This window comes from Cuculus canorus, chromosome 14, assembly GCF_017976375.1.
Source record: "Cuculus canorus isolate bCucCan1 chromosome 14, bCucCan1.pri, whole genome shotgun sequence".
Classification (NCBI taxonomy): domain Eukaryota; kingdom Metazoa; phylum Chordata; class Aves; order Cuculiformes; family Cuculidae; genus Cuculus; species Cuculus canorus.
The window spans coordinates 15,492,411-15,515,209 of record NC_071414.1 but is presented as its reverse complement, the minus strand read 5'-3'; the positions used below and the strand labels follow the sequence as shown (position 1 = coordinate 15,515,209).

The window sequence follows — 22,799 nt, the reverse complement described above, 5'->3', positions numbered from 1 at the left end:
GCAGGCCGACCAGCTTAGTTCTGCTTCATGCATTATAAAACCACAGCGCAAGTGGTGGTGGGAGGCAAGGAGGATCCTAAATAAACTTTGAATTCAAGACATATAAGTGTTTCTTAAGTTGACAGATATTTGTGGGGAAAGTCATTGGAACCCATTTTCCAAATGGCTTTCCAAATCCAAAATTAAATGAAATTTTGGATTACATCGAAAAGAGGTTTGAGGTTAAAGGTACAAGGTGACAAAGGAGTGGTCTGATGTGAGCTTCCAGTATTAAGGTTTGGAGAAGAAAACCCACATCTCATATGTGCTATCATTTTCTTGTTAAAATTTTAAGCAACTTAATGGTTTATAATTCATAGGAAGTACTGCAGATTGTGTTCTATCCTGCTAATTTTCAGCAGTGCAGAGTTATTGTTTTGATAATTAATGCTGTGCTGCATTTATAAATAGAAAATGACTTAAATTGTCTTGTAAGTTCTAACTTCTTAACTTACATTGGGTAATGGTCTGAACTGTCTTCATTCTTCTGCCTTAGGTAGTGTGGCTGAAGTGACCTGGCCTTCAGGCAGCTCTCCAACTCCTCCTTTTGTAGGCTCCCAGCTCCTCCCAGCACCATTCTTGCAGTGGCACTGGTGCTGCAGCTGGGAGTGCTCCTCTGGAGCAAAGCAGCAGCAGTTCCATATTGTAGCACATCGGCTTGCAGCGTTGCTGGTAATCACGCCATCTCTTTTCCAAGACAGCTCTCTAAACGAGCTCCTAGCCTGGCTGTTCATGACCTCACCTGACTGCACTCATTGCTTTAATCTGGAGAGACAGGCAGCAATCAGTACAGGTGCACTGCAACCTGGGAACATTTGGCTTTTGTCTTTAGCAGGATGTTCTGAAGTGAATCCAAAGCCGGTGCTCCATCATATCTACCTGCTGTATGAGCCAACTTTGTCAGCTCTTGTTCTAACAGGTTGCCCTCCTTTGGCTTGACAGCTGTCAGGTTTTTTCTTCCTCTCTTCCTGATCCTCATCATCTGTGACCTGCACCTTTCCCTGAAGGGTTTCATCTGTCCCTGCTCTCCCTTACACTGTCCCACCACCTTTTTCACTGTACCCTCTGCAAAACTCTGCTTAAAACTGTGTCCATACTGAAGACATGAGATCTAATTCCCTGTGTCAGACTCCTTGCACTGTTGACCTCATTGTCCTTGTGTTGCTGAGTTTCTTTGGGATAAGGGGCGTTAATTCTGTGTTGGGACCCAGTGACCTGGGGTGGGAATAGGCTGCCCTGCTCTTTTTGAACTTCCAAGGTCTTCTGTTTTTACAACTATTTAAATAACAATATTAATAACCTGGCACAAGATATTAAACAATTTCATTTGCATTCAGACATATTTTAATGTCCTCTTCATTAAATCTCTGTGGTCAGGGGTGTGTTGCAGGCATATACGTTGCCTTGTTGTTTATAAGGATTTTCTCCTTTACCTTACTGCATGTGGTAACAGCCCAGAGCTCAGTGGTGTTTTCCACCATCTGTGTTGGTGCAACTGACAGTTGCAGATGGTGTAAACTCTTCTAAAAATGATCATCATGATAGCTTAAAGCTGCAATTATCGATGGTTTTAAGGTTGTTCAACATCATTTTATGGCTGTTACATAAAATTGCTTATTGCCTAATCGCACATTTACCTTAGCTTTCACAGTTAACTCTAGCAGCTCAGTAGGCTCTAAATTTGGATTTGGGGAGGTGGAGAGAGTGATTTGTAGAAGACACTGATTTTCTTGAACTGCTCCATACTGTGAAGCTTTGAAATGCAATTCAAGGTGTTGTGTTGCACTTGTGTTTTATTATGGCCTATAAATATGACCCAAATTTATTCTTGCTGTAGTCAGATCCTGAGAAATCTCGAGCTCTACCTTGTAGATAAAGCTGCACTTACACTTGGTGTGGCCGATGCTCTTGGTCATCAGCAGCCCTTTCAGCCCTGAGTCTCAAGAGCATTTGCTGCTTTTTTTTTTTTGTGCTCCTGGTAATCCCAAACAGTAGAGGATCACCCACTGTGAAGTGCAGCAGTGAGAAAAGAAAAACCATCAAGAGCAGGAGCTGTAATGAGAGGGAGAGTAGTGCCAGGGATGGACCAGGAGTGCAGGGTCACCAAGACCCAGTGTTAAAATAACCTCAGATTCTTAAATCTCTAATTGTTTTAGTGCACATTAACAAAACCCACTGGAGAAGTATGTCATCCTCTTCTGGTAGCGGGGAGCGATATGCTGCTGGTACCAGCAAGCCTGTTAATTAGTGCATGTGATTGAGTGTGCTCTGGGGAACATTTGTACTGAATGAGATTCCTGCCTTTAGTATACCTGCTTCATTTCTTGAAAAATTGGAACATATTTATTAATTCAGGGAGCTGCAGGAAGAAAAAGCATCGAATGACTGAGAGAGGTAAATGCTTCGTGAAAAACTGGAGCATTCCTATGTGGCGTTGGTCTTTGTGAATTATAGATAATTCTACATAGCCATTTCAGCAGAAGTGCCTTGTGCATTACTTTGCTATATGTTTTGCAGTAGTTGCTTATTTGTTGTAGAAAGGAGTTACATTTTACCTTTTTAGTCATTATTATCCAGTCTTATCTCCTCTAATTAGCTAAGTTTGAAGAAGAAGGTCTTATAGTTGGTGATTCCAGTACCCTAGGTACTCAAGTGCCTTCATTCTTTAAAGAGCTCCACCCAGGTGCTATTTATAATATCCTTTTACCCACAATTCACTTTTTAAAGGGGAATTTCTTTTCAATGCAGAAGTCTGTTCTTGACTAGTAGTGGGAGTGGGAAAGGGAAGGAGGAGTGTGAACTAGTAAAAGAGCTGTTGTTTTTTAGTAAACATGTGATGAGAAGCTTTATTTTAATTATAATACATAATTAGCTGAAAGTTTTAGGGGGATTCTGTTGGGTTTTTTTTAACATGCAGAGTAAACATTTTCTAGTAAATTCAAAAAAGCAGATAGGCAGTCTGGTTGATAGTCTGGTTTGCTAATAGATATTCCTTTTTTTTATTCTCTATATACAACACTTTTTTGATGTATATACTTTGTCTAGGGATATAAAAAAATTGAAAATACTTAAAAGACCTGGTAAGTAGGTGCAATCATGATTTTGACCAGGATAGCTTTTTCTTTCTTGAGTGTTTTTGGGTAGTATTATCATATTGCTCTAATGTATTTTGATTAATAATTGCATAATATTGATTGTAATGTATTTGTAAATGTAACTTGATCCAGCATTATTTAATTTATTTTTTGTAATTTTTATAGTTTGTTGCTTGTGCCTTTTTGTATGTACGTGGATGTGGCAGCTGAAAGTGGTGATATCTTTACCATAAAAGCTCTTAGATGTGTCTAGGGCAATGCAAAAAACATTACTCTTACTTCTGATAAGTGCAAATTATATTGGAAGGAATCTTTTTTTGTGAGGAATTTTTGCCACCTCTCTCTTGAGATCCATGGTTGGGTATGGTAAAAAGAGACAAACTTGAAAAATGCTATCAGGAATGACGTAAAAGAGAGTGAAAGAAATGGAATTAAATTTCAGTGTTAAACACTTGACTGAAGAAAGCAATAGAAATGACTACCTCAGGTACAGTATTTTCAGACAGAGAAGAGTGGAATGAGGGTTGGATTGAAAGCTGTCATTTGCAGACATAAGGTATTAAGGATCTTTTTTGAAACCATAATTCATTTCTTGGGTGTTGAATTGTGTGAAAATTTGAGAATTGCAGTAAATCTGGAACTGATAAGTAGTCAAGGTTATTGGCAACTGTTTTCTTTGTAGTTTGTATTGAGGGTGAATCCAGCAGCAGTCATCATCAGTTTTTGAAGTTGCGTTGTTGAAGAACCAGGAGCATTAGGATGAAAGATAGCAGGACACAATGTTTATGTCGATTTACAGATTTTGTAAAATTTTTGGGTGGAAAGTGTCGTTTGCCATTCTAGGAGCATGGAATCTGTGTTCTATACCAGTCTTCCCCACTCGGTGGAGTTAGTAAATGGGCACGGGTTATCTTTATCTGAAGTTTTGAAAAGTATTTGGAGCAAACACAGTACGAAATTTAACTGAAACAGGAATTACCTTTTAAATAGTTCTCAGTATACAGTATCTTAATTCATTGTCCTTTTATCTCAACAGGAATGCCCAAGGAAAAGTACGATCCACCTGATCCACGGAGGATGTACACAATTATGTCCTCAGAGGAAGCAGCCAATGGAAAGAAGTCGCACTGGGCAGAGTTGGAAATAAGCGGTAAGAAACTGAGGAATGGTCATTGCAAGTTAAGGGTAGCCTACGCATCACGGGCTTGGACAAGAAGTCTAGGGTGGAGTTCCCTGCACTGAAGTGAGGCAGCACACTGACAGAGCAGCTGCCAGCCTTTGGGTGTGTCGGGGGAAGACTTTGGGTTGGGATAATGTAGGGAGCTGTAGGAGAGGTAAGTTGGGGTAGATGGGGCATAGTTGGGAAGATGTGACTTCCGTGTCTTAAGAAGATGTGGTGGGTGAAAGCGTGGATTTAAGATGTGATTTGTCAGAGCGAAAAGGGTGAAGTTGAGGGTGATGTGTAGACATGCTGTTAATTCAAATACTGTAACAACAATGTTTTATTACCCGTGACAGCCTAGTTTCTATTGAAGCAGCAGCTTTCAGATTAAAAGCAGTTGTAAATCTTTGCTCTGTTCTTCAGATTTTTTAAAAAAAATTAAAAATCAAAAATATCCTCTGAGAACTGCGCTAGTTTTGAGATACTGTTTGACTTTGATTCTCTTCCTGAAAATAAGATAAAGCTCAGAATCCATAAACATCAGTTCCAGATGATGTGGGACATCAGTCTCTCAGTTTGCAGAGCAAATCCTGATTTTGCTGCATAAAGTGTGTTTGCAAGGAAATTCAAGCAAATATTTTAAGAATTTAGAAGTATTTTGTGATGATTTATATTTAGTCTGAAACTTTGCTTTAAGGTTCTTTAGAAATACCACACAGCAATTTTTGCAACTTCTAAATAACTGCCCAATAGAGAAATTTGTGGAAAGAGGAATACAAATAGAGCTCTTTGAATTGTGAAGAGTCTTACCATCCCGATCATTGAATCCGTCCTTTGCTTCAAGTGCCATGTGCCTTAACATGTGAACAGCATTCTTTACTTGAAGGTTACAGATTCAGAAACCTAGTTAAATGCTGCTCTAGGAATCAGCATTATATATCAGCATTAGGCTTGGATATTCACTTGGACATCTGCTGCTTCTGCATAAGGAAATGCATTAAGTGATGGCTCTTTGCTTTCATGCCCAGTAATCTCACTATAGACTGATTCCAGCCAAGAGAGGTGCAGGTAGTGAAGAAGGTGGATCAGTCATGTTGATTGGAAATCCTTTTGGCTACGAGGGTTTCTTTGATCGCAGTCACCTGTTTGCGTTGGGGGCAGAGGGTTTGTGTGAAGAGGTGTTAATTCAATTTTAAAAAATGCAAAGTAGTATTGATTTGTGTTTAAAATCTTTCAAAAGATTTGTTAATGAGCATTACAGTAGCATGAATCCTCTAAGAAATGTTAGCATTTGCCTTGCAAAATGAAATCTGACAATATTTTTGCTTCATTGATGTTAATGCTGTCTTCTCTTTGCAAAATACTTGGGCATCTAATACAGAGTGTTTTAACTCTTTTCATTTAAATCACTGAGCTTTTTCACTGCAGGCTTTTTTAAGCCACTCGCTCTCTTTTATAGCTCACTGGAAATGATACCTGTGTTAAACCTTTTGTTACCAGGGACTAAGTCCCAGATACACATGTATCAATGTAGCTTTCCCCAGGTGCTAAATATGACTTTTATTTTGAAGAAAATCTTTTAAGGAAAGGAATTATAATGTGTGTATGTTGGTATAATATTAACCAGACTGTAGTTAATATTGGTGAGTCACAGTGGGTGTTTTTAAAGGCTGTTGCAAGTAACTCTTTGCCTTGGAGAAACTGGTGTTTGTACTCTTCGAATGCTTTTGGTGCAGTGAGATGACTTCTGTAAATTGAAAAGTAGCCATTCTTGGATGGGGAAGGGAGAATCCTGGAGGGAAGAAATGTTTTGAGACCTTCTGATGATATCTCGCATTCCTTGCATGCACCAATATAAAAATCGTGATTCTGTCACACAGATCATGTTTCCACCCTTCAGTTTATATAAAAATCATACCATTTTTTAAAAATATCAATAGTGTATGCAGCTTTTAGTTGAATGCTAGATGGAAATCCATGTTCTCAACTAAGCATTTTAGTCACCCTAAATATAGTGTTTCTATCTGTTCTTGACTGGATTAATGCCACAAAATAAAGAAGTTTGGTTTGAAAGATGTTGCACAGAAATAAAGGGCAAACCAAAGAAGCATCTTTCACCCCAAATGTAAACTGTAATTGAAAAAAAAAAATCTGTTTCTTACGCCTATGTTAATTATCAAATACCTGGTCAGTTAGTGTGTCTTGTTTTGTGTGGAACTTGAGAAGGACTGTTGTTTAAACCTTAAGTATGGATTGGAAAGAAACAATTTAAGCCTTCCTGACAACAGCTTACATTCTCGTATGCATTGCTGTATTTATTTTCCTCTACAGAAGCAGTGATTAATGAAATTTTCATTGAATAAAATAAAACAGCTCGTAAAAAAAAAAAAAAAAACCCACCAAAAAAAACCCCCCAAAAACAAATAAACCCAAACAAAACAATGCCTGAAGCCTCCTTCCCTTACACATCTACAGAGTGTGTGATTATTGCTATGCCTAGATTTTATAAATGTTCTATTCTCTTTTGTACCTTCCTTCCGCAGGGAAAGTGAGAAGCTTAAGTTCGTCGTTGTGGACGCTGACCCATTTGACAGCTTTGTATCTCAGTGACAATTCCTTATCCCGTATTCCTTCAGACATTGCCAAGCTTCACAATCTGGTATATCTGGACCTGTCCTCTAATAAAATCCGCAGTTTACCAGCTGAGCTCGGTAACATGGTGTCACTCAGGTATGCGAATTTTAACAGGAGTTAATTGTTCTTTTATTATCTTCGTATATTTAAAATTTAGCATATTTTCTACATTCTAGTAAACAAAAAGCATACATAAATTCCCTCTTCTTTGTCTGTCTCCCTGAGTACTTGGTATGGTATGTGTAACTATAGCGATGCTGGCTTTTCTGTGATCTCCTGCTCTGATATCTGACAGTACAGAATGAGCTTCAGAAGTGTCAGGTTGATAATAATCACCCGGTTTATATTTTTCCTAGTCGGGTTTCCTTTCTTACTCATCTCTTTGCGTTCTGTCTTACAAATCTTCTTGGTATTTTTCTCTTAACAAATACTGATACACAAAAAATTGCTTCTAACACATAGTGTAAGGTAAGAAAAAGGTCAGATTAAACATTCATAATCGTGTTAACCACAGTTTTTTCCTCATTATGTAGTGTTTAGTAATTATTCTTAGCAGTAGTTCTTATTTTCTTTATAGCAACTGCAACTTGTCTAGTATCTTCTTCCCACCTTTGCTATCATGTAACTGCATTCCAGTGCAAACTGGGAAGGAGAAAAAAACTCTTCTAAATGCACCTTTTTCCCCTCAATTTTGCAATGCAAAGGTGTGCAAAATTTGCATGTACCTCCTTTTGGAAGCAAAAAATGAGTAGTGATGCTTATTTAGATTATAATTAAGGCTACAGCTTTTAACTTTGTAAAAGCACTGTTATGTAAATATGAAAATGATTTATAAAACAGTACATATTTACAGGCAACATTCTTTTGTCCCTCATGCGAAAGAAAAGCCTTATCTTCGCTTTCATTGCTTTTAATTTTGAAGACATTTAAGAATGCCTCAAATCCAGCATAGAGAGTCCAAAAGTTACTAGGAGAAGAAGACAATAGAGAATGCCAGTGCTGCTTTAATGAAACTGGACTCAAAGCAAGTTTGCGCATAGAAATATGAGTCATTGCGTTTTCTTCTACTTTAGAAAAGTCCACTCTGCTGGGGAGGATTAAACTAGCTGATTAAATTGGTACTAAAAGCTCAAATTCCAAAGCAGTTAAAGTCTCAACCTTGGAGGCCGAGCAAAGGGACCTTGCTTTTTACAGCATAATTGGCAGTTCTGTTCCATGGTGTGTTGCATGGTCGTTTTCAGCTGTGAAGTGATCTGTACTAAAGAAAGCTTTGTGTTAGTAGTTCAATTAAAAGCTGTTATTAGCAACAGGTTTCTTCCCTCCTTTATCCACTCCTTGGTTATTGTGAATTAGCATTTCTAAATTTACTGGAACATTCTCAGTCTTTTCATCAGTCCTTTTAAACTTTCCTTTTTCCATTTTTCCTTTTAAAATATTGCTGTAAACATAATCGTGGTGTGCAGTTAGCTTAGCAGTATGTAGTTATCAGTAGCATCAAAAGAGATGCCTCCTTCCCGATACTTCTCCCAATTTATTCTGGCAGATTCTACGAAGCTTTAGTCTCCCAAGTCTTAAGTCTTCTCTGAGCAGAGAAAGCTAAATCTCGTGAGCGTGAGGCGTGGAGCTATGGTCTAGGATTGCACTGGTTTTCTATTTGTGATCTAAATGTAGCACTTGCATCCAGATCTCTAGATGTGAAAAGTTAATGCCTCAACCCACTATGCTTTCTGTCCTCAGTAATTGCAGCTGATCCATGATTTCTTTTCCCTGGGGTGAAAGTGAGAAAATATAAGTGCATCCTGTGTGATAGCACTCCGCAGGTCTCCGCTGTGCTGGACTTTGTTTTAGACTGCTCTTTCTGCAGACACTTTGCACAGCTTCTGGGTAGTTGTTCCAGGTAATGGGAATTCAGCACTGGATGTGGCTGGTATCCTGAACCACAGGAAAAATTTGTGCTCTCACACTTGGGAATTGATAGCAGCTCTTCTAGCTCCCACATCTGGAGCTCTGGGTTTGGTCTGTATGGCAAAGCTCACCTAAGGCTCCTTGCATCTCCCTTTTTTCTGCAAGTACTTGAAGAAAGAGGTGTCAGAGCAGTAAGATTTCTGATCTTTGTGGAAAGAGGGGCAAAAATAAACACTGTAGCATCTTATCTTGGAAAGCTCAGCTGTAAAACAGATTCTCTTGATATGCTTCAAAGAACTTGTGGGATTTGCTGTGATCCCCTTTGCTGTAAGGGGGCAAGTTCTGTGGAGGCAAGGATCATTAGAGAAAATAATTCTTTCATCTGAGAATGTAATGATACCTACTACTATGTCTGTCTCCCAGCTCAGTGTTTTTCCTCTGGAATAATTTAATGTATTTCTTTGCAATTCATATGTAACTTTTTTTAGAATTCAGCAGTGCTTTGAAAACCTCTTAGAGAAAATGTTGCTTCTTAAAGAATAAACTATTAGCTTTATAGTGTCATATAGATATAATCCCTATTAATCATAGTGTTTTAAATCTCAAATACCTGTGGAAGTGCTGAGAACTAGTGGAGATGTTGATTTATTTTTTTCTCTACCCCCCACCATCCTCTCTTCTGCCTGCCATATGCCTCATTCATGGTTAGAAACCCTAGAAGGGGCATAGTGGGCTTCGGTGTTCTCTAAAATGTTTGCTTTTGTTTATGGGATTTTGGAAAAAAAGCCATACCGAAAAGAATAGTTGATGTGATATGTTCTGGCAATCAATTGAGCGATAACTTGACATTTCTACATTACCCAGTGTATTTAAAAGAAAGTTCTCTCCTGTATCATCTTTCACTGCTCCATGGAAACAGAGAAGTTCTCGGGAAGTCCTTGTTAGGGAAGGGACAGGCAGAGCCTCCTTTTGAAATGGGAGGCTGAAAGAATTGTCTCTTAGCTTCGAATGCTGCCTTACAGAAGCTAAAACAACTAAGGTAACTCTTGGCATCCAGGTTTCCTTTCTGTTTAAGTCTCTCTTTTCTCTGGGATATCATAATTCAGGACAAGAATTCTGTTCCTGTCTGTATATTGTTTTTGTAAGTGTAAAAGCAAATCTTTTTTTTTTAACACTGAAGTTATGAAAACAACAGAGAGTTACTACTGTAAATTACTTTCAGACGGTAATGTGATAGCTTTAATTGTCCTGGCTATTTTGGTTTTTTTGTTTTCTGGGGTATAATTGGCCTTTGTTTGGCCTTTAATCATAGCCAAACTGTTTCAAGATCTGGTTTGCCTGAGCTGTTATTGCTTCATCACTTGTAGTTATAGAAGTATCTAATTATTGTTAATATTCACAAAATCTGACTTTTTAAGATGAACTTGCCAAACAACTACTTTCCTCTATACTTCAGTTTTATATGTATTTTGTCTATGTGCGCATTTGATTAACTTGGGATTTCCCTAACTATTGCTGCTTAGAGTTTTTCAGTGTTGTGGTTTGCTAGTATATTGTTTCTCTTTTAGTTAAATTTCTCATACTAAAGGCAAACATCAGTCTGTTTTCAGCCTTTTATGATTCTTGCTCTGTCTACAGGGAACTACATTTAAATAACAACCTGTTACGAGTTTTACCTTTTGAGCTGGGAAAACTGTTCCAGTTACAGACTTTGGGTCTGAAAGGTATTGCTACTTTTTCTTGGTATCCACGCTTGTTTAATGATATTGCTTCCAAGATGTAATGGCTATAGACTGCTGGTTCATGAAATGTTACTGGATGGTAATCCCAGATGTAGCTACTTATCCATATTTATAAGTACTGTTATTTGGGGATTATTTTAGAAGGTACTAGTTTGAAGGGCACCACATATAAAGAGATTCGCTTCTCTTTCTGCAGAGCAAGAGGAAGCTTTTTTGGTGCTTGCATAGGGGTTGAATACAGTGCTGCTTTTAACTAAGAGATGATCTGCAGTTGACTCTAGGTATTCAACTCTAACCAAAAGGGAACATGCTTTGTATGACTTTAAGGACTGCACTGTTTATGCAACAGCAATTTAAATCTTTATTCCTTATTTTTCTTTTCTCTGAACTGTATGGATCCTGCTATAAGTTGCTCACCTGGGTGAAGCTGTAGCACAAATTCAGGAGCACTGAGTAAAGCAATACTTTTAAGCACTGTTAAGTCTCAAAAGTCTGCTTTTCTCTGCCTTAAAACTGGGTAATTGTCATGTCCATTGTCTATGAAAACTTTTACAGTCTGCTTATGCATTTAGCAGATGGTGGATGTTTCACTTGCATTGAGTAAAACAAGTAGAGGTGGCTTCTGTGTTTGGGCTTGACAGCTCTGCTCGTGTGTTGTACCCTGCCAGTTCTTCACTGCTGTCAGATTCAGTGGCCACCCTTGGGGCGACCAGTCCAAAGACAGATGCCAGAGGGAATGTAGCTAACTTCACTAGAGCTGTTCACATCCAGTGTTTTGCTGTATTGAAAAGAGCCAAGATGTGAAACCTCCAAGTTGTTCATATTAGATGCAGTATCTTTTCTCAGAGATGCCGACTTTAAACACTGATATGTAAGTTCGTAGCGGCTCGATATATTTTATTCAATGTTTCTGTAAATGTTTGCAGGAAATCCACTTACACAGGATATTCTGAACCTTTATCAGGAACCAGATGGGACGCGAAGGCTACTGAACTATTTGCTTGATAATTTGGCAGGTACTGCAAAAAGAAGTAAGTGATCATTCTTAAAACAGATATTTCTGTTGCGTAAAATAAATGTGATTATCACTTGTTGTATCTCTACTTTAAAATCTTCCCATAGTTTCAACAGAACAACCACCACCAAGATCATGGATTATGTTGCAGGAACCAGACCGTACAAGACCAACAGGTACTGTAACACTTCTCTTTTGCTTTTGAAAAAGCTGTGGAGCTTTAGTATCTGTGGATAGTATTTTATTGCTTAAGTTAACCAATCATCTGTGCAGTGCTGACCAGCCTGCTGAAGTAGTTCGATCGCAGTTGGAGGTTTACCGATCTTTTATTCTAAAGTAGTTTCTTTTTAATTAACATCCTTCTCACAGGAATTGAAACTGCTGTCCGCAATTAGTTAAATAGTTGAATTATAACAGGCTTCATTGAACATTTGTTGAAGAATAAAAAAATGGAAGAACATAACCATAATTTCCAAAAAATGTCCAATTTTTCTTTGAAGTAACCGTTATATCATCTTTGACTCAGCACTTCTCTTGCTGTTGGGATTCAGGTCATGTTTAATTGTTTACTCATTATTTCTGCATGAATTGTCTAAAATACAGCCTTTTCTATTTACCTGCATACCAAAAATCTTAGTGTATTTCTCAGTTACTGCAGCATCCTCTGTTTTAGGACTGATGTACATTTCTTCCCCTATTGAGATGGTTGCTTCAAAAATGACAGTGTTAATTCAGATTGTCTTTTGCTGTCACCTATTTATTTTCAAAATACTGAGTTTTGACCCCCAGTCAGCCTGAGATTGACTGAGATTTGCTAAATCTTCAAGCAGCTGTCTTTCCTTTTACCTGAATTGTACTCAGTATTTGAGAGGAGCTCCCAGTACGCCTCTGCGTATCTTATTGTTGTATGGCAAATTCCTTAGGGCTGTTTGAAAACAAACAAAAAAACCCCAACAAAACAAAACCCCAAATCCATGCTGCTGTATTACCTGTCAAGTTGTGCCAAACTGTCCCATTATCACTCCTGTTCCAAATTCATACAGAGAGTAGCTATTTCTTGTCATTATACCCGAATAGCAAATTTTTAAGGTGGAAACATTTGGGTGTTTACCTATACTTTTTCATTGTCCAAAGGGATCCTTACCCTGGTGATGGATCTATTGTAAGTTTTTGGCGTTAATAAGGTAGATTTTAAACAGTCTATTTGAAGAGTTTTCGAACCTCTGTATAGCTAGCAAGTCTGAGTGTTCATATACACTTACCTTAGGTTTTGGTTTTCACAACAGAGCACCACTTAGTAGACAAGTGTACTTTATGCTGTTTTACTGCATTAAACAAAAAGAGGGGGAGCTTGGGTTTTGTTTTCTAATTAAATGCTAGAAGACAGCTGCCCTAGGTCCAAACTTCTTCATAGAAGGACTAATTTTTTTTTTTTTTAGTATGGATATGTGCACTGTTTTGGTTGCAGCAAGCAAAGCATGAAATGCTAAATTTGTAGAAGACAAAAGAGAAGAACATAATTGTATATATATTTTTTTATTGTTTAATATATCAGTGTGTAAGTAAAATTACTGTTCTGCAGCCTTGTTTTCTGTCATGTGTTACAACGTACTCTGTGATAAATATGCTACTCGGCAGCTGTATGGCTATTGTCCATCTTGGGCACTGAACTGGGAATACAGAAAAAAAGCCATTATGCAGGAAATCCTGAGTTGCAATGCTGACATCATAAGTCTTCAGGTAAAAGATACACTACTATTTATTTTCCTTTTATAGTCCCATGTGCTGGTTTCTCTGCATTAACTATATTTAGGGTAAATGGTCTGTTTTCAAAGTCTTCTAAAAACAAAAGAAAAGAGAAGTGGTGTTTAGAACATTATTTGTTGCTTGACATCAAAAGAATGCTTTTCATCCCACACAGTTGGAATGTGAACCAGCAGCTGCTGATCAAAGGCATGTACGTGGGGGTGTCTTTGTGCCTGTGTGTGTATGTGGGGCTATAATTGACACATTTTCAAATAAAAGGCTTGAGATAATCATAACTCTGGGGATTACAGAAATTAATTTATATTTTCTTAAAATAGGGATATTGCTCTCAAAGTTGCATTCTCTGATGTACTTAATTCTTTTTTTTTTTCCCCTTAAATCTAATTTGAAAGTGATTTACACTTCTGAAGAGTCTAAATACTATGTCTTCTGTATTTTGCTGATAGTACATTCACGCTGTGCTGTCTTACAACTTTATAGGAGGTTGAAACGGAGCAGTACTACAGTTTTTTCCTGGTAGAATTGAAAGAACGTGGCTACAATGGATTCTTCAGTCCAAAATCTAGAGCTAGGACAATGTCAGAACAGGAAAGAAAACATGTTGATGGTTGTGCAATATTTTTCAAAACAGAAAAGTAAGTAGTGTGTTTTGCAAAGCTTTCTATTTTGTCTTACTTCCTCTGACGTAATTTCTCAGGTCAGGCTATAGCTCAAACAGTTTGGCATTAGTCACCCTTTTTGTAGCCAATCGGTGTTTCGTGTAGAGCATCCTGTCGTTGGAAAGAGTAATCTGTGTCTGTGCATAAACGGCAATAGAAGAAATCATCTTGAACGTTTAAGTTGAAGTTCCATTCTGTTACAGCAATGCAGGTTAGAATTTGACTAGATTTTACTTCAATTGTTGAGTGTGTCCATCCTATGCATTAGGTGTTAATGATGAAAAATGAAATAATAGTCTTATTCTCTTGCCTTTTTTTGAGTAAAGGAATTGATTATCTCCAAAAGTGCTGAAATAAGCCCTCATATGATGTTGATTTTTGATACATTAGCGTTCTGATAAAGCAAAAAAGCAAGGCACTTAATATCACTGTTCACTTCTGAAAAAAACTGTTATTTAAGAGCTGATTTAAGAGCGCTTCCTGCTTGTGTCATGTTGTTCTGGTACAACTGCTTGGGTATGAGAGTAATAACTTCCCTTCCTCCTGCTTTCATTTCTTTGTGTCCACAAGTAAATGCAGGTGCCAGGTTTGATACTGTTTGGCTTGGAAAAAATCAGTCGCCCTGTATTGAACACGCATCTTGGAACTAGAAAGCAGTGCAGAACTGGAAACAAGCACTCCTTTTCTGTAGTGTTTCTCTTTTTCTTTCTCTCTCTCTCACACAAATCTTTTAATTGAAAATAATTTAGTAGAAAATGCCTAAAAATTGCTGGGAAAGCTAGCCTTTCAGCTTAGCTTATTAAATTATGTGATTGGCGGAGATTTTTCTCATGATAAATCTGTTTGAGCTTTAATTATAAGGAGAATTATTCCTTTTGTGTCTAGCTGCTGGAAAAAAACATGTGATGGTTCTCTTTCAGATTTACTTTGGTTCAAAAACATACTGTTGAGTTCAATCAACTAGCTATGGCAAACTCGGAAGGTTCGGAAGCTATGCTGAATAGAGTTATGACAAAAGATAACATTGGAGTTGCTGTATTGTTAGAACTGCGAAAGGAATTGATAGAAATGTCATGTAAGTGCTATTTACTTAAGTTTTTTTAATAGATTATGTTTTGGAAATTAAAAAGTTGACCTTTGTTATAGTAAATCAGAGGGACTAGTTTCTGTGGAGGAGGGTAACTTTGCACATTGTATGCTTAGACAAATTTAATTCCAAAGAGGATTTGGGGAAAAGCCTTATTGCTTAGGTGATTTTATTTTTTTTTTTCCTGCTTATACCTTTTTGCATGAAAAAAAATATAAAGACCTGGTTTTGAGTGATGCTTTTGCTTGGAGTTTTGTACAAGTATCAAAGAATCAGTTGGTGTTAGTCACGTATTCCTGGGTCATGGATCTGCATCAGTTTAGCTTGTTATTTTCTTCACTCTGCTGCTCATACAACCTCCTTGTTCTGCCCTGTCATTCTTAATTTAGGAAATGTAAATTGGCTTTTTAAGTATCGCAGTGGGTACCTACTCAGCCTGTGTTATGTTTATCCAAAAGATATTTTATTAATTTGGATTCCAACAAATGAACCTCTTATGAAGCAATTCTAGCAAGAGAGGTAACTTATGTGAATTACTTGAAATTCAGAGCACGTTGCCTAACAAGATCGGAGCAGTGCCCGTTTGCCATCACAACGTGAGGAAAACTGTTCTAATTTTTCAGAACTACCCTGTTTTCCTGTAATTAGGATTATCTGTTGTTTATGGTACTTCACAGTATTCTTAAATCTGTATGTGTTACCTGTAGCAGGATAGTCTGGTGGTCTTGAATGTTAAGCACAATTAGTCAGAATGCTTTATATCAACTAAAACACTTGTTAGGTGTAAAAGGAGTTTTCAGAGCATTTTAAACTAAATGATATTAACCCTCTTCAAGGGTATACTACTATTTTATTTCTTTTTTTCCTCCCCTCAAACATCATACTTAATAGTAGCGTTCATTGTTGCTGAACATGTAAGGTAAATAACTGATTTTAAATTCTAGCTGGAAAGCCACATCTTGGGATGGAAAAGCAGCTAGTTCTTGTAGCTAATGCACATATGCATTGGGACCCAGATTATTCTGATGTGAAGCTGGTTCAGACTATGATGTTCCTGTCCGAGGTGAAGAACATTATTGATAAAGCTTCTCGTAGTCTCAAACCTGGTGTTTCGGGAGAACTTGGAACCATTCCACTTGTACTGTGTGCAGATCTCAATTCTCTGCCAGACTCTGGTAAGAGTTCTATATCTTTTTTTTTTTTTTAAGGCTTTTTCAAGTGTGTAACAACTCAAAATTTAAGGTCTCGCTTTCTTAAAGGAGTTTTCAACTTTGAGAATACGTTGTTTGATATCGTAAGCTCTAAAGGTACTAAGAAAATAGGAGAAATAGAAAAGTCAGAACTGTTTCTTTTGTGAGTGACCGTACTGCCTATTCAGCAGTGCAGTGTCTGGTCTCAGGAGCATTTTCATTGTTATCATAGAACAAGAGGAAGGAAAGGAAGAAAATATCTTCCAGAAATAACTTGCCAATTTGGCTTTGCAGTGTCTTCAAAGTTAATTTTATCTGAAGTAGTGTTACAAAATTTGGCTTTTTTGCGACACTTTAGCTGAAGAACATTGAAAGGCAAGCCTTGAGCACAGAGACGAGGAAGCTGCCTACCTAGCATCGGTAGAATTTTACTTCCATGTTTTTCATCTTCCTCCCACTCAGTCTGTTCCTAATTAACCTTCTGTTTTTTTCTAACCAGAGCATGTCTCTTTGTTCTGGGTGACATCTGCTCTTGATATACATATACATTGTCTTGAAATATTTTATGAGAACTAGTGCTGACTGTTGTATAAATGTTATGGTTTTGATTTTATAATACAGAAGGTTGCACGTATGACTCAAGTAATCTACACACGTTTACCTGCTGAATGCTTATTAATACCTTCTTGTGTGTATGTGTCACTCCTAATAGGTGTTGTTGAGTACTTGAGCACTGGTGGAGTGGAAACAAACCACAAAGATTTTAAGGAACTGAGATACAATGAAAGTCTTACTAACTTCAGCTGTAATGGGAAAAATGGAACAACAAATGGAAGAATTACACATGGTTTCAAGTTGAAGAGTGCCTATGAGAACGGTCTCATGCCTTATACAAATTACACATTTGACTTCAAGGTAAGGACTTGGCTGATGCTTTGGAAGAGTTTTCCATTTTGAAGTTGTAACTGATGTGATTTGCTGCATGAAATTCTGTAACATAGTAGTTAATCCGTTTGAATAGCTAACAGTAAATTCACCAAATTTATATTTAAAACATAGGGAACTAGAGTGGCCAACACACCAGTCTCCTAGAAACCAAATTTTCTTTTTTCTCGTTAGCAACTTGCAGAGGATTTGCAAGAGTTGGGGTGCTGTTAACCTTCCCTGTAAATAGCAGATTTTGTATTTTAATACTCCGAGCTAAACAAAATAGTACATCAGAGGCACTTAAGCTGTCAACTGCAAGGAGATAATCCATGTTGCTGCTGGAAAGCTCTGTGCTCCGTTGCCCAGGGGAGGCAAAGATGGTTCTTTTCCTCCTCAAAATCAGAGGAATGTAATTTGAAGCTTTGTAGGAGGCTGGAAATTACAACCCGCAAAACAGAGCAGAAGTGATAATTTTTGTTTTCCTAATCTATATTGGGCAACTCATGGGATTAAGACTTCTGCTTCCTTTATATGATGTGCTGTGGAGAAGGAATGGTAGCATTTCAGTGGCTTGTAATGCTGGGCTCGCCTTTTGTTTGGAACAGTAGCTTAAATAAAGAATATATCCCAATAATCTATTTTATTTCTTTCCTTGCTTTAGGGTATTATTGACTACATCTTCTACTCTAAACCTCAGCTAAACATACTTGGCATTCTTGGACCTTTGGATCATCATTGGTTAATAGAGAACAATATAAGTGGTTGTCCACATCCACTCATCCCTTCTGACCACTTCTCACTTTTTGCACAACTGGAGCTTTTGCTGCCTTTCCTGCCTCCTGTAAATGGAATCCATCTCCCTGGCAGGAGGTAGTCAAGTACATTTTAGAGGGCAACCTCAATCTAACTTGTACAATTGTAAAATCTGAATATAGAGGAGTGAGGTATGGCCAACAGGGATTTCTTTTTTTCTTAATAATCTTAATCTTAAATCTAATTATTTGCTAAAGACATAGTAAAAGCCAGGTGCTATCAACAGACACAATTCTGAGCCCAATATACTTTGTATACTGTTTTGACAGCGATTGGTGCGTTTGCACCTTTCTTTAATACGTTACAATTAACCTTCCTGTTTCTTTTATCCAACATGACATTTTCATGCCTTGAAATAGGGAATTGTTATACAGTATATTCTCTTTGCACAGTTATCTGTAGCACTACTTTTTGAGGCCAGTAGGAACATCCACAGAACATTCTTCCGTACTTCACTCCCTCCTTTTTCAGACTTGTTTGTAAAATATAGAATTTCAATTTAGCCTTTATTGATTGTATATGAACAACAGAAAACCTGATTTATGAGATTTTGTACTTTAAAAAAAGAAAAATCAGATTTGGAAAATGATTGTATTGTAAACTAAGGCTAAATTTTTATCTGTTTTCATGTGTTATAAAGGCCAGCTTGTAAAAGAGGTTGTCACAGGTTTTCTCTGCTAATGATTTGCACTGTTAGGGTTTCGTTAGCCCTTTTTATACTACTTTTTATGTTCAATGAGAACGTTGCTTTTAAAATCTAAACCTGTAAAATCTTAATATCGCAGAGAACTAAATGCATTCTGTTTCTGATTTAAAAAGAGAAGAGCATAAGGTTCTCACGGAACAGATAAGCTAAGCAGTGAATATAAGTAGACCTGTATGGATTGGAAGTTATTGCTGATGTCTATACACTCAGATATTTTTCTCATCTCTGACTTTCGAAGTAAACTTTAGGGATACTCGTGTACAGCTTCTTCATTTCTGTTTTAAATTGTTGTCCTATCTCCACTGTGCCTGCTTAAATTTGTTCTCAACTAGCACTGCCTGTGCATGCAGAGAGATCCTGTGCATCCTCTTTTATTTTTTTAAATAATGTTAACACTTGTGAAAATTTTATGAAGATACTTTTGTATAAGCTGTGGCATCTTTTTTCCTTTGTGAAGCATTGAATATCACACTTTTGAACATGTTCAGGTTATGGGTACACAGTTTCTAGCTTCTAATACCCATGCACTGCTTCTTTCAGTGTCATTGCACAGTGCTGTTTTTCCCATTAAGAATTACTATCATGTGAATTCTCTTTCGTTTAAGTGTGTTCCTCAGTTTCAGAAAGTATAATTCCTTGAAGAAAAAAACCTACCCTTATATTTTCTATCGATGAAGCAGTGTAAAATAAATGCATTTTCAATACAGGTCCCAAAGACAATTGTTCAGATCATTTTTTTTTTAAAAAGTGACCAAGTCTTATTTTAAAGTGTCAAGCAAGACTAAAGTTATAGTGTACCCTCAGTGCCATTTGTGTCATGAAGCCAAGTATATAACAGCTTACAAATTTAACTTGTCTCTTTGTATCCTAAAAGGGAGACTTTATCATCTCCTTAAACTAAAACAACTTGAATAATCAATGTAAAATAAAATAAAAAAAAAAAAACTAAAATGAAGATAGAGAGCTTGGTCTTAAACAGCTTTTGTTTCAGCTGCGGGCAGGGAAGCAAAAGGACACTGAGCATTAAGAGAACTTTCTAAATATTGTGAATTTTTATATATAAGAGTGGATTGGTAATATTGATTCAAAATTTTATTGAAAAGTAGTCGGCACATAAGTGCGCTCAAACCGTTCTGTTTTAAGCTGAAAGTAAAAACTGCGAACGGTTCGGTTAGGTAAAATGTACATCTTAATTTCAATAGGAGAAATTTTGATCTTGAATCCTTGTCTGGGACCTGATCTCTTGGGGTTATTTTGTTTTGGTTTTAGTTGTGAAAACACCAAACCTGTCCAGTTTATAATCAGTACATTGAAATGCTGGTAGTATTGCTGTAGTAGACTTAATGCGTAGTGTTATTTTTTTCTGTTTGTTTTTTTGGTTTTTTTTTGTAAAGTGTGAATAAAAGGTGTTTACTCATGTTTCCTTAATGATGTCTTGGTAATATACATCATGACAATTTCCAGTGAGGATGAGCCAATTTAGCTCGTCAGACTGAGCGAACTATTTTTCTTTTCTGATTATCTGGATTGTGTAATGAGTCCAGAAAGCTTTACAGAAGGGGAAGGGAAGCACTTACTCATTTTGTATTTCTTAGAGGGGGATAATTTACTTTATTAGATGCTGGAGCTTGAGTGCACTTGTTAGATTCTAAAGGTTTGAGCTTTATCCAATATGTGTTCTCCTGTATTGCTTAGTCTTAAATATTTGAATTTATGACAGCATGGTGAAATACGGCCCCTTGTGCTTTTGGAGACACAACTGTTCCTGCTTATTCACCTTTTATAGACTAAGGGTCCATTTAAAGAACCGTTTCCTCCAGCTTTTATACTAGCCCATCAGGTTCCAATTGAAAACCCACTGAATACATTGAAGACACTCCTTTGACTTCACTGGGTTTTAAGTGGACTGCAGCTATGACTTGGGGGGCTGAAGGGAGGAGAAATATTTTGATTATAGGGAAAGACCAGTTGGCACTAAACCAGAGCTGAGAAACTTTGTCAAGTAAGCTTTCAAAGAAAATATATTCCTGTGTCAAACAAATCTAACTATAAAGTCTCAATTTCCAGCTATAACATAGAATAAGGCAATAAACCATGTCTTCACAAAATCAAAATGTTTGCTTCATAGTTTTTAACATGAAATGGTTGTTCACAATATTTTTCTTTTGAGGTGGTTTTGGGCGTTGCCATAATGTACCTTCAGTGTTCTTGTTGTAAAAGCACATACAGCAAAAGTCACAGAGCATCTTTGGGGTTAAAAGGATTTGCTTAGGTTAGACCAGGCTTCTTTCCACTTAAAGTACAGTCTTGTCTAGTTTTATTTACATTCACCAAGAATTCTGGGTGTCAAAGTGTAAATTGAAATATACCTTTAACTAAAAGAATTGATTAGAGTATGAGACTAATACCATGAGTTACTGCTTATAACATAACACAAGTAGGCGGGAGAAAGGGCATGTAAGTCGGTGTGTGTTGTAATTATTTTGTCCTGTTAGCAGTTCTGATTTAAAAAAGGTGAATTTGGCCAGCATTTGACAAACTGACTTTAAGAATATTGTATGTCTGCAGCTTTAATGTAAATTCAGCAAATGTCCCAAGCTGTTTTTTAGAGCAGACTTAGAAAATAGCTTATGGTTTGCTTTTTTTGACCACAGAAAAACCTGTATGAAAGACAAAATAATTACACCGCCACTAGGGGGGGGAGAAAAAAAAACCTAATTACACTGTAAAACTTAAAAAAAAAAAAAATAAATAATTCAGTTAACCGCTTAAGTAGCAAGCCTTTTTCATCCAGCCAGACACAGTATTTTTTTTAGTATGTTAACTGCTATTCTTTTCTTTTGGTTGCATAAATTTGTAACACTTAAGTGTCTTGGTATGTTTAAGTAGTGTCTAAATTAGAATATCTTAGTCTTTATTCACAGTACTTCTGTATAATGTGTAATGCACTGGACTAACTCTTGTTTACCATTCATGTAACAAAAACCAGCACATTATCTGCACTAAGCTCAAAGAATGTTGCATTTGTCTATAGGCAGCTCTTCAATAAGATAAATGGGAAACTGAATATGGTCTGATGGTAAACAAGGGCTTTTACTGTTCTCTTCAGTGGAACTTTCTTCTTGGTCAAATTTTAACTAGTTAGTATTATATTTATATACAGGGTCTTCTTTTTCTTTACCAATGTATTTTCCTACTCATAGCTGACCAATAAATCCAATATCTGTTTCAAACCTTCTTGAAGTCTAATTCATATTTTAACTTAATTCTTAAAGTTGCACTTACAGCACTTGCCGAAGTGAGTGAAGCTTGTTGAGGGCAAAACGGAAGCGTGCGAGAAGCGTGATAATCCCTGTTCCTCCTGTGACTTTTTAGATCTGCAGACCAGAAAGCTACTTGAATCAGTTGAGTTTGGATTGCAAAGTGAAGACCTGGTTAGTCATGCCTCCAGAGTTTGTGGGAAACCTGTACGCTGATCTCAACCCCATGTATTCCTATCTAGCCATCTTCTGACCTTCCCAAGTAAGTCGGTAAAGCCAGTTGTGCAGGGCAGGGTCCACAGGTATTGTCTGTGTCCGGTAGAACCTAGTCCTTGCTTCCTAGTATGTTCCTCTTCCTTCCTAGTTCAGTATGTTGGCACTGCTTTGCTTAGAAAGAAATGATCTACCTCCGTGTTTCCACAAATACCACGTGTCCCAGCGTGCTCAGTTTGTAGCTGTAAAACTCGCTGTCCTGAGGGAACTATAAGTCCCCAGTGGAGTGGTGAGTCCATTCCAGATTTCAGTAGTCATTTCTCTTTGGTTCAATCACACAGGTGAGATTTTAATTCCCACTATTGTATTTGCAGTCCTGCCACTAGATGGGGTGTGCAACACAGGCTGCACGGCACCTGGAGTGCCAAGGAGTTGAGTTTGCCGTGCACAAAGCAGGGCTTGTGGAGTTGTTCTTAAAAGAGTATTTGTGGGAATTCAGACACAGGAATGAACCTTCTCCAGTGGCAGCAGTTGGTTTGGTAACATCCATGCCAATTAAATATTGGTTATATAAATTCAGCTGTG

The 22,799-nt window shown here is 37.3% G+C and overlaps 1 protein-coding gene across 3 annotated transcripts in view; it reads left to right on the top strand.

Annotated features, from left to right (window-relative positions):
- The window catches only part of CNOT6 (CCR4-NOT transcription complex subunit 6), a 30,221-nt gene extending 8,779 nt beyond the window's left edge, over positions 1–21,442 (top strand). For 2 of the 3 annotated variants that reach the window (XM_054079540.1, XM_054079541.1), the window contains exons 2-12: positions 4,171–4,284; positions 6,840–7,026; positions 10,474–10,559; positions 11,504–11,608; positions 11,700–11,768; positions 13,175–13,332; positions 13,840–13,994; positions 14,939–15,093; positions 16,050–16,280; positions 17,008–17,210; positions 17,884–21,442. In XM_054079540.1, coding sequence (XP_053935515.1) covers positions 4,173–4,284; positions 6,840–7,026; positions 10,474–10,559; positions 11,504–11,608; positions 11,700–11,768; positions 13,175–13,332; positions 13,840–13,994; positions 14,939–15,093; positions 16,050–16,280; positions 17,008–17,210; positions 17,884–18,096 — 1,674 coding nt within the window. In that variant the 5' untranslated portion in view covers positions 4,171–4,172 and the 3' untranslated portion in view covers positions 18,097–21,442. The remainder of the gene's footprint in view (positions 1–4,170; positions 4,285–6,839; positions 7,027–10,473; positions 10,560–11,503; positions 11,609–11,699; positions 11,769–13,174; positions 13,333–13,839; positions 13,995–14,938; positions 15,094–16,049; positions 16,281–17,007; positions 17,211–17,883) is intronic. The other variant, XM_054079542.1, reaches the window with a different exon arrangement.
- The last annotated feature ends 1,357 nt before the right edge of the window (positions 21,443–22,799 follow it).